This window comes from Chiloscyllium plagiosum, chromosome 12, assembly GCF_004010195.1.
Source record: "Chiloscyllium plagiosum isolate BGI_BamShark_2017 chromosome 12, ASM401019v2, whole genome shotgun sequence".
Lineage (NCBI taxonomy): Eukaryota > Metazoa > Chordata > Chondrichthyes > Orectolobiformes > Hemiscylliidae > Chiloscyllium > Chiloscyllium plagiosum.
The window spans coordinates 86,555,124-86,567,736 of NC_057721.1; the positions used below are offsets into that span (position 1 = coordinate 86,555,124).

General features: G+C 41.9%; 1 protein-coding gene across 4 annotated transcripts in view; it reads right to left on the bottom strand.

Annotated features, from left to right (window-relative positions):
- Positions 1 to 12,613, bottom strand: part of tmem63c (transmembrane protein 63C) — a 312,913-nt gene that overhangs the window by 5,304 nt on the left and 294,996 nt on the right. For all 4 annotated transcript variants that reach the window (XM_043701473.1, XM_043701472.1, XM_043701470.1 and 1 more), the window contains one exon: positions 6,445 to 6,519. In XM_043701473.1, coding sequence (XP_043557408.1) covers positions 6,445 to 6,519 — 75 coding nt within the window. The remainder of the gene's footprint in view (positions 1 to 6,444; positions 6,520 to 12,613) is intronic.

The window sequence follows — 12,613 nt, forward strand, 5'->3', positions numbered from 1 at the left end:
CTCTTTGCTCTTCTTAACTCTCTCTTTAATTCCTTCCTAGCTGATCAGTAACTCTCCATCGCCTCATCTGAACCATCTTGCCTCATCAACACCTAAGCCTCCTTCTTCCGCTTAACAAGAGATCCAATTTCTGTCGTAAACCACGGTTCCCTTACCTTATCACTTCTTCCCTGCCTGACAGGGACATACCAATCAAGGACACGCAATATCTGTTCCTTAAACCAGCTCCACATTTCTATTGTCTGCTTCCCCCGCATTTTGCTACTTCATTCTATGCTTCCTAATTCTTGCCTAATCGCATTATAATTATAATTGCCCTTGCCCCATTGGTAGCTCTTGATCTGTGGCATGTACCTATCCCTTTCCATCGCTAAACTAAACGTAACTGAATTATGGCCACTCTCTCCAAAGTGCTCACTATCACTAAATCAAACACCTGGCCTGGTTCATTACCAAGCACCAGATCCAGAGTGGCCTCACCTCTTGTCGGCCCGTCAACATAATATGTCAGGAAGCCCTCCTGCAGACATTGGACAAAAACTGATCCATCTGACATACTAGAGTTATATCATTTCCAGTCAATATTGGGGAAGTTAAACACCCCATAATGACCACCCTGTTCCTTTCACTCCTACCTAGAATAATTTCGCTAATCCTCTCTTCTACCTCCCTGGAACTCTGCGGAGGCCTATAAAAAACTCCAAGCAATGTGACCTCTCTTCTCCTGTTTCTAACCTCAGCCCACACTACCTCGGTAGACGAGTCCTCATCAAAAGTTCTTTCAGCTATTGTTATACTGTCCTTGACTAACAAGGCCACACATCCCCCTCTTTTACCGCCTTCCCTGTTCTTAATGAAAGATCTAAACTCTGGACCCTGCAACATCCTCTCCTCACCCTACTCTATCAATGTCTCCGAAATAGCCACAACATCGAAGTCCTAGGTACCTATCCATGCTGCAAGCTCACCTACCTTATTTTGGATACTTCTGGCATTGAAGTAGATACACTTCAAACCAGCCTGCTGTCTGCAAGCACATTCCTGTGACCCTGAAATCCTGTCCCTGTCCTCCCTGCTGTCATCCTCCTGTGCACTGCAACTGCATCTCAGGTTCCCAACCCCTGCTGAGCTAGTTTAAACCCACTCGAATAGCACCAGCAAATTTCCCACCCAGGATACCCCTCTGGTTCACGTGAAGACCGTCCTGTTTGTAGAGGTCCCACCTTCCCCAGAATGAGCCCCAATTATCCAAGAACCTGAAACCCTCCCTCCTGTACCATCCCTGCAGCCACGTGTTCAGCTGATATCTCTCCCCATTCCTTGCCTTGCTATCACGTGGCATGGGTAACAATCCAGAGATAACAACTCTGTTTGTACTAGCTCTCAGCTTCCACCCGAGCTCCCTGAAATCCTGCCTTACATCCCTATCCCTCTTTCCACCAGTGTCGTTGGTACCTACGTGGACAATGACTTGAGGCTGGTCACCCTCTCCCTTCAGGACCCCAAAGATACGATCCGAGACATCACGGACCCTGGCACCTGGGAGGCAACACACCAACCGCGAGTCTCGTTTGTTCCCTGCAAATCTTCTATCTGAGCCTCTAACTATTGAGTCCCCAATGACTAACACTCTCCTCCTTTCCCTCCTTCCCTTCTGTGCAACAGGGACGGGCTTTGTGCCAGAGATCTGAGCCTCACTGCATATCCCTGGTAAGTCGTCCCTCCCAACAATATCCAGAGGTCCCAGTATGGATCCCTGTGGCACACCACTAGTCACTGACCTCCAGCCTGACAAACACCCTTCCAGCACTAGACTCTGCCTTCTATGGGCAAGCCCCACCTGAATCCATGTGTCCAAATCAATGTGGGTCTCATGCATCTAAATCTTCTGGACGGGCTTACCATGAGGGTCTTTTTCAAAGCCTTACTAAAACTGATGTAGATGACGTCCACTGCTCTACCCTCACCAATCACCTTTGTCACCATCTTGAAAAGGTAATCAAGTTAGTAATACACAATCTGCCCTGCACAAAGCCTTGCTGACTGTCCCTAATTTTCCAAATGCATATAAATCCCATCCCCAAGAATTCTCTCCAATAGCTTCCCAAACACCGACATGAGACTCATCAGTCTAGTTTCCTGGATTGTCCCTATTTCCCTTCTTGAACAGAGGAGCAACATGAGCTCCTTGCCAGTTCTCCAGGCATCTCCAGTGGCTAATGAGGACACACAGATCTTGGTCAAGGCCCCAGAAATCTCTTCTCTTGCCCCTCTCAAGAACCTGGGATAGATATCATCGGGCCCAGGGGACTTATCCACCTTAATGCTCTTGAAGAGACCCAACACCACTTTCATGATCTCAGAATGTCCACACAAATATCACTATCCTCCATATCCTTCCCCGGGTGAATACTAACATAAAGTACTCACTTAGGATCTTGCCCATCCTCTCTGCCTCCAAGCACAAGCTTCCTCCTTTATCCTTAAGTGGTCCTAGCTTCTGCATAGTTATCCTCTTGTTTTAATGTATGTATAGAATACTTTGCGATTGTCTTTAACCCGACTTGCCAGGGTCATTTCATGGCCTGTTGTTGCTCTCCTAATTCCACGCTTGAGTTCTTTCCTCTTCTCCTTATATTCCACATGGGCCCTGTCGGATTTTACCTTCCTAAGCCTTACATATGCTTCTGTTTTTTTTTTGAGTAAATTCACAACCTTCCACGTTATTGAAGGGTCAGGAAAGGAGTACACAGTGAATGGCAGGAACCAAGGAAGCTCAGAGGGATATTGGGGTGCTTGTACACAAATTGCTAAATGTGGCGGGGCAAATTGGATAGTTGAGGAGGCATTCAGGACACCTGCCTTTATCTGGCGAGCTATAGATTATAAGAGCAGGGAGGCTATGTTGGAGCTGTACAGGATTTTGGTTGGAGTACTGTGTGTAGTTCTGGTCTCTGCTGTATAGGGAGGATGTGATTATACTGAAAGGGGTGCACCGGAATGTTGCCTAGGGTGGAGCAGGTTAGCGATGAAGAGAGGCTGGATAAGGTCGGGTTATTTTCTTTGGAATACAGAAAGCTGAGGGGGAAACTGAGGCAGGTGTAAAATATTATGAGGGGTATGGACAGAGTGGATAGAAAGCAGCTGTTCCACTTCATTGAAGGGTCACTAACAAAAGGGTGTGATTTTAAAGTAATAGGTAGGAGAGGATTTGAGGAAATGGTTTTCACTCAGATGGTGGTGACGGTCTAGAAAGTATTGCCTGGGATGTAGTTGAGACAGGTAACCTCACAACTTTAAAAAATCCTTGGATGAACACTTCAAAAGTCTTAATATTTAAGACTATGGGACCAGTGTGGGAAAGCGGGATGAGTGTAGATGTGGTATAGTGTCAGTGGTACAGAGTCGCTGAGCCAAAGGGCCTCTTCTGTGCTGTATTTTACAAACAAACATCTTTCCTTAAGCAAGAAAACCAAAGCTGTAGAGTAATCCAGATATGATTTCAGTGAGCTCCTGTACAACTGTAGCAACTCTTCCTTGCTTTTACACTCCATTCCACTGCCAATAAAGACCCTGATACAATTTCCCTTCCTGCTGTATCTGCATAACCACTTTTTATAGGCAATGTACCAGGGATACCAACTCCTGCTGTACCACAGATTTCTGTAAGCTCTCTCCATTTAAACATTCTGCTTTTCTATTCTACCTGCCAAAGTAGATAATCTCACCCTTTTCCACATTGTACTCCATCTGTCAAATTTTTGTTCATTCATTTAACCCATCTATATCCCATTGTAGGCTCCTTATATCCTCTTCTTAACTTGCTTTCCGAACTGGCTTTTCATTATGAGCAAATGTAGCTACAATAAAGTTGGTGCCTTCAACCAAATCATTGGTATAGATTGTAAATGTTTGGGAACCTCCTATTTATAGTTTGGCAACATGAATATGACCTATTCATCTTGACTTACAACTTCCTATGAACTAACCAATCCTCTGTCCATGTTTACAAGACACCACAACACCATTAGCTCATATGCTCTGTACTAACCTCTTATAATCATATCTTAAAGAAGGCCTTCTAAATATCCAAATACGTCTACTGGTTTCTAATTATCCATCTGGCTAATTACTTCTTCAAAGAACTCTAAAAATTCTGTCAAGTATGATCTCTCTTTTACAAAATTGTGTTAACTCTGCCTTATTGCATTTTCCAAATGTCCTGCTATTATTTCTTCGTTAATGATGGATGCTAACATCGTTCCAGACTCCAGGCAACAATCAGTAAAGACACTAAAAGGCAAAATCAGCAATGGAGTAGTGAAGGTTAAAAGTGAGTTCCAACTTGCAGCAAACTTTGGTTGAGGTTACAGATCAATCCCTAGCCTGTTGATTGTTGCAGATGTTAGCTCCTTATTGACTGGGTTTTAAGTCCTGCCACTTGCTCCTCAAACCAAAATTCCACGTGTTGAGCAATCTTTCACAAAGATTGTAGAAACAGAGAAAATCGGAGCAGGATGAGGCCATTCAGCCCTTCAAGACTACTCCACCATTCAATATGATCATGGCTGATCATCCAACTCAGTAACCTGTTGCTGCTTTATCCCCATACCCTTTGACCTCTTTACTTCTAAGAACTTTTCATAACTCTTTCTTGAAAACATTCAATGCGTTGGTATCTGTGGCAAGAATTCCACAGGCTCACCATTCTCTATATGATGCAATTTCTACTTACTTCAGTCCCTTACCCTTAGACTGTAATCCCCATTACCAGGAACATCCTTCCTATATTTACCCTATTTCGTCCTGTTGGTGTTGCATAGGTTTCTTTGATATCTCCCCTCATTGTCTAAATGCCAGTGAATACAGCCCTCACTGGTCCAGTCTCTGATCAGTTCAACATTTACTAAATATCACTCTTTGGTGTGCTGTACTAAGTAAATGTGCAGGCTGAACTAATGCATGAACATTCAAAAAGGACACACATCACATGGTCCCTTGATACTGCTCCACCATTCACAAGATCAGGACTGATCTGTTTGTTTCTAATGCTGTTTGTTTCCACCTATCCCATGATAACCCTTGATTATCTGCCAAATACGAATCTATCAACTTCTATCTTAAAACTATTCAGTGACCCTACCCTCACCATCTTCTGAGATGGGAAGGTCCAAAGTCACATGACCCTCTCAGAGCACTCACTCTCCTCATCTCTGTCCTCAAAGCGCTACCCTGCATTTTAAACACTGCCCCCTATTTCAGACTGACCCACAGGAGGACTCTCCTTTCTCACATCCACCTTGTCAAGACCATTCAGGATCTTAAACACTTCAATCCAATATCCCCTCACTCTTCTACACTCCAGTGGAACCAACCTTTCCCCGTAAAACAACCAACCCATTCCAGGGACCAATCCAGTAAACTTTGACAGAACTGAATAAAGAACATTCCAGCACAGGAACAGGCTCTTCGGCCCTCCAAGCCTGTGCCGATCCAGATCCTCTATATAAACCTGTTGCCTATTTTCTAAGGATCTGTATCCCTCTGCTCCCTGCCTGTTCATGTATCTGTCTAGATACATCTTAAATGACGCTATCGTTCCCGCTCCTACCACCTCCATTGGCAACGCATTCCAGACACCCACCACCCTCAGCATAAAGAACTTTCCACCCATATCTCCCTTAAATGTTTCACCTTGAACTCGTGACCCACTAGTAATTGAGTCCCCCAGTCTAGGAAAAAGCTTCTTGCTATCCACCCTGTCTATACCTCTCATGACTTTGTAGACGTCAATCAGTCCTCTGACTTTCTAATGAAAATAATCCTAATCTATTCAACTTCTCTTCATACCAGGCAACATCCTGGTGAACCTCCTCTGCACCCTCTCCAAAGCATCCACATCCTTGTGGTGAACAGAACTGTACGCAGTATTCCAAATGTGGCCAAACCAAATTCTTATACAACTGTAACATGACCTGCCAACTCTTGTACTCAATACCCCGTCTGATGAAGGAAAACATGCCATATGCCTTCTTGACCACTCTACTGACCTGCGTTGCCACCTTCAGGGTATAACTGCCTCCAATACATTTCCCCTTAAATAAAGAGAACAAAACTGCACACTGTTCAAGATGTGGTCTCACCAACACTCTGTAATGTGGAAGCATTATATCTTTAGTTTTATGTTCAATTTCTCGCATAATAAACAGCAGCATCTCATTAATCTTCTTGATTGCATGCTACACCTGCAGTGGAACACTGACAGCCTTTTCACTTTGGAATTCCACTGTGTAATCCCAAACACAGGCTCATCTATTCCTGGCTGCTGCATCTTTTAAACATCAGAGAATCTGACAGGAATACTAAGAGGAGCACAGAATTAACCTGAGCTCCACTGAAGGTGCATTTTATTTCCTCCCCATCCCCTCCCTGACCATTACTTACATTAGAGTTTGGTGTTGATGACACACTGCTCCTTTCTCCATCTGTGAACACGCCATCAGACTCCTGCTCCGTCATCTGAGGACAGTGAGTAACAGGTTAGAATGAAACTTACAATGCAACATCGGAATGAAACAATTGTAGGGCAATGAGAAAATAGTAGGAGTGTAGGACCAGGTGAGCTGCACTTCCAGACACAAGGGGACAGATAGAAGGGTTAGGCATCTGGATGGTAATACGGATAGGAAGGGTTTGGAAGGATGTGGGCCAAGTGCTGGCAAATGGGACAAAATTAGTTGAGGATATCTGGTCGGCACGGACGAGGTGGGCCGAAGAGAATGTTTCCGTGCTGTACTTCTCTATGACTCTATGACTATGATTCCATAACACAGCTAGGAAACACGGGGGCAGAGTCTGTGCATTTCACTGAAGCTGGAGTCCCAGAACGAGTGTCCTCACAGAGTTCTGACAGCAAGAGAGATGAGGAAGAGATTACGAGAATCACCAAAGGTCTGCCTGTGAGTACAAGAAGACTGACAGAATGAGTTGGGAATCAGGGCTAAAGGAAATAAAACCAAAAACGTAAAACAGAAGAAATACTCAGAGGATTTGATAGCATTCAGGAGAGGGAAAACCTTAATGTTTCAGGCTGTGACCGAAACAATTTAGCAACATGCTAGGTTTTGAGCAAGTGACAGACAGGAAGAGGGGAAACTGTATGATAGAGTGAAGGAGAGGAGAAATTAAATGACAAAACATTTTTTTTGGTGTGATATAAAGCTGAGTGGTAATGCCTGCATGCTGTAGAGTGGAAGCAGCTTGTTACAGACAGAGCTAAGCAATTCAATTATTAATGGACCAGATCAAATCTCTGCAGCTCTGCCAGATCCTGATGTGAATGGGTATGGGCAATTAAACAATACCCAAAGGAGGTAAGCTCCAAATATATCCCATGTCCAATGATGACAGAGTGCAAAAGACAAGGCTAAAGCATTCGATAACCATCTTCCACCAAGAATGAATGATCCATGCTACCTCCTAATAAGGTCTGAAGCATTACAGATACCAGTCTTCAATCAGCTCAATTCACTCCACATGACATCAAGGAATGGGACAGGATGCTGCAAAGGCCCCATAACATTCGGTAATAGTACTGAAGACTTTTGGTCCAGAACTTGTCACCCCTCTAGCCAAACTATTCCAGCACATCTACAACACCGGCATCTATGTAATGTTGTGGAAATTTACCCAAGTTTGTCCTGTACACAAAGATGTGGACCAATTTGTGGGCAGCACGGTGGCACAGTGGTTAGCACTGCTGCCTCACAGAGCCAGAGACCCGGGTTCAATTCCCGACTCAGGCGACTGACTGTGTGGAGTTTGCACATTCTCCCCGTGTCTGCGTGGGTTTCCTCCGGGTGCTCCGGTTTCCTCCCACAGTCCAAAAATGTGCAGGTTAGGTGAATTGACCATGCTAAATTGCCCATAGTGTTAGGGGCAGGGGTAAATGTAAGGGAATTGGTCAGTGTGGACTTGTTGGACCAAAGGGCCTGTTTCCACACTGTAAGTAATCTAATCTAATCTAAATCTAATTCAACTTGGCCAGTTACACCCCATTAATCAACTCTCAATCATCTCAAAACATTTGGAAAGGGTCTTTGACAGTGCTATCAAACAGCACTTACTCAACAGTAACTTGCTGACTGATACTCAGTTTGAGTTGCTATAGGGTCACTCAACTCCTGACCTCATGACAACCTTTGTTCACATGCTTGCCTTCATTGTTCAGGCCTTTGAGTATAGGCGTTGGAGTGTCATGTTGAGGATGTACAGAACATGGGTGAGGCCTTTTCTGGAGCACTGTGTCCAGTTCTGGTCACCCAGTTATAGTAGGAATATTATTAAGCTGGAGAGAACTCAGAGGAGATTTGTCAGGATGTTGCCAGGTATGGAAGGTTATAAGGGAAAGCTGGATAGGCTAAGACTTTTTTAACTGGAGCATAGAAGGCTGAAAGGTGATCTTACAAAAGTTCATAAAATCATGAGGGGCATAGACAGGTAGGTGTCTTTTCCCTAGGATGGGGGATTTCAAGTCTAGGGGACATATTTTTAAGGTGTGAGGAGAGAGATTTAAAAAATACATGAGAGGCAAATTTTACACAAAAGTGTGGTTGGGGTGTGGAATGAACTTCATGAGGATGTGGTGGATGTGGGTTTTGATAAGTACGTGAATAGGAAAGGAATGGAGGGATATGGGCCAGGAGCGGGCCAAGTGGGTCTGGTTTAGTTTGAGATTATGTTTGGCATTGACTGGTTGGACTGGTGTCTTCTTCCATGCTATATGTCTCTATGACTCTGAGATGAGGTGAAAGTAAATACTCTGGATATGTAGGCATCATTTGACCGAGAGTAACACCAAGTTGTCCTTCCAAAATTGAAGTCAATAGGAATTGGGGGAAAACTCTCCCTTAGTTGAGTCACATGTAGTACAAAGGAATATGTTGTAGTTGTTGGGAGTCAGTCATCTCAACTCTCTGCAAGAGTTCCTCAGGATAGTGTCCTAAGCCCAGCTGCTTCATCAATGACCTTTCCTCCATCCTAAGGTCAGAAGTGGGGATGTTTGCTGATGATTGTATAATGTTCAGCATAATTCACAACTCCTCAGATACTGAAGCAGTCCGTGTACAAATGCTGCCGGAATTAGACAATATCCAGGTTTGGGATGAACAGTGGCAAGTAACATTCATGCCAGGCTTGCCTATGTCCAAGAAGAGAGAATATAACCATTGATCGCTCTACCGCAAACTGATGGAGAGGGAGGGGAGACAAGGAGAACCCAATCATCATTTTGTGAGAAGGGCATGGCTGACAGCAGTAGCACATAAAATTGAATGGTCATGTTTAAATCTGGTGGGATTAAGGTAAGGATCATTTATTTGAGAAAAAAAAGAACAGCTAGTGTGGAAAGTTGCATAATCAGAACAGATGAAATATGGAACAATGGAATTAAGTCCTCACAGAAAGCAAGCTGTGAAGTTTTCACACATGATAGTTGTGAGAATTACAGGGAATGTTGATTAATAGTCTATCCCCACAAATAGAGACAAAAAAGTAAAGGAAGGAAGACGTCTGTGATGGATTTGGTGCAAGGGAGATAAAGGTGCAAATATGGAAGCAATCAAAGTTTTCAAATTCAGATCGTGAGCATGAAACGGGATCAATGTGATTAATATGCTAAATATAGAGGTAATAGAGGTAAACCAAGTATAACGACAACAATGAATGTTTCATACATGCCCCAAAAAAGGCAAACATTAGCTCGATCTCATAGCTATCTGCAGATTCCAACTAAAGCATTCAGTATCTTAAGCAGAACAGGACTCTACAAGGTAAAGGCAAAATTCTTGGTGGAAAATACTGATGGTGAAACTTGAAATCAAAATAACAAATGCTGGAATACTCAGCAGGTCAGGCAGTATCTATAGACAGAAATAGAATTAATGGGTTTTCTCATGCAAAGTCATCAACCACTGCTTGACCTGCTGAATAGTGGAACTTTTGTATCTGATTTTAAGGCTTCACAAGATTTGGTAGAAAATTGACCATCTCCAAAGTTCTTCAGTCTCATCAGTTCTTCCCATGATTATATATACTGCACTGTGTATATATGTATATATATACTGCACTGTGTATATGTGTGTATATATATACTGCACTGTATATATGTGTGTGTATATATACTGCACTATATATATATTGCACTGTGTATATGTGTGTATATATACTGCACTGTGTATATATATACTGCACTGTGTATATGTGTGTATATATACTGCACTGTGTATATGTGTGTATATATATATACTGGAGGAGAAAGTGAGGTCTGCAGATGCTGCAGATGCTGTATATATATATACTGCACTGTATATATGAATATATATACTGTACTGTATATGTGTATATATACTGCACTGTGTATATATGTATATATACTGCACTGTATATATGTGTGTATATATACTGCACTGTATATATGTATATATACTGCACTGTATATATGAATATATATACTGCACTGTATATGTGAGTATATGTACTGCACTGTGTATATACGTATATATACTGCACTGTGTATATATGTGTTTATATACTGCACTGCATATATGTATATATACTGCACTGTGTATATGTGTGTATATATACTGCACTGTATATATGAATATATATACTGCACTGTATATGTGAGTATATGTACTGCACTGTGTATATACGTATATATACTGCACTGTGTATATATGTGTATATATACTGCACTGTGCATATATGTATATATATACTGCACTGTGTATATGTGTGTATATATACTGCACTGTGTATATGTGTGTATATATACTGCACTGTATATATATATACTGCACTGTGTATATGTGTTAATATATACTGCACTGTGTATATGTGTGTGTGTATATATATACTGGAGGAGAAAGTGAGGTCTGCAGATGCTGCAGATGCTGTATATATATACTGCACTGTATATATGAATATATATACTGCACTGTATATATGTATATATACTGCACTGTGTATATATATGTATATATACTGCACTGTGTATATATGTGTGTATATATATTGCACTGTGTATATATGTATATATACTGCACTGTGTATATGTGTGTATATATACTGCACTGTATATATGTATATATACTGCACTGTGTATATGTGTGTATATATACTGCACTGTATATATGAATATATATACTGCACTGTATATGTGAGTATATGTACTGCACTGTGTATATACGTATATATATTGCACTGTGTATATATGTGTATATATACTGCAGTGTATATATGTGTGTATATATACTGCACTGTGTATATATGTATATATACTGCACTGTGTATATGTGTGTATATATACTGCACTGTATATATGTATATATATACTGCACTGTGTATATGTGTGTATATATACTGCACTGTATATATGAATATATATACTACACTGTATATGTGAGTATATGTACTGCACTGTGTATATACGTATATATACTGCACTGTGTATATATGTATATATACATATACTGCACTGTGCATATATGTATATATATATACTGCACTGTGTACAGTTTGATGTCTTTAGTTCTGACAGTTTGACAAAAGAATGGAGTGAATCAGAAGCTGTCTTAGCTGTCATTTGGTTCAGTATTTTCTCCAAATGTTTTTGCTTTCGCTGCAGAAAATGAAGTAGTGTGCTGGTAAACTTTGTCAGCAACAAGATTTGCAATCTGGCCAGACTGACAGCAAAGACAAAAAAAATACACTTCATTACTCAGCTTAGCCAATGATGTTCTGTTAAATCAGTTACACAAATATTCAACTACAAAGACTCATAGCCTGATCTTTTTCTATCTCGTCAAAATGTGTGGTGCTGGAAAAGCACAGCCGATCAGGTAGCATCTGAGGAGCAGGACAGTTGACATTTCAAACATATGCTCTTCTTGATGAGAGAGCTTATGTTCAAAACGTCGATTTTTCCTGATCCTCGGATGCTGCCTGACCTGCTGTGCGTTTCCAGCACCGCACTTTTCAACTCTGATCCCCATCATCTGCAGTCCTCATTTTCTCCTATGTTTTCCCTCCACTTTGCTTGTACCTTGTACTCGCTGACTATAAGGATCCAACAGACCTCTGGTAATAGAAATGTGTCATCTCTCCAGCCCTTACCATACAAACTAACACCCAACAGGAAGTGGTTACCAGAATCTTCTCACTTGGTTCCACAGTGACAGACAACCTGCCCGGTGATGGAGAACTTGATACACCCATCTGGAAAGTAGCTCCCATTTTTGACACACTCTCAAAAGTTCCATGGAAAAACCACTGAGCTGAAAGTTCAGGGAAAGGTCAGAGTTAAAAGCCTGTGTTTTCAGCACCTTACTGTGCAGCCATGAAACACAGACAAGGTACTATTACCAACAAAAGAAAGATCAACAAACTTCCACCTTTGCTGTTTCATTCTAGGCATCTAATGGATAAAATCATCGAACATAGAACATAGAAGAATACAGCGCAGTACAGGCCCTTCGGCCCTCGATGTTGCGCCGATCCAAGCCCACCTAACCTACACTAGCCCACTATCCTCCATATGCCTATCCAATGCCCG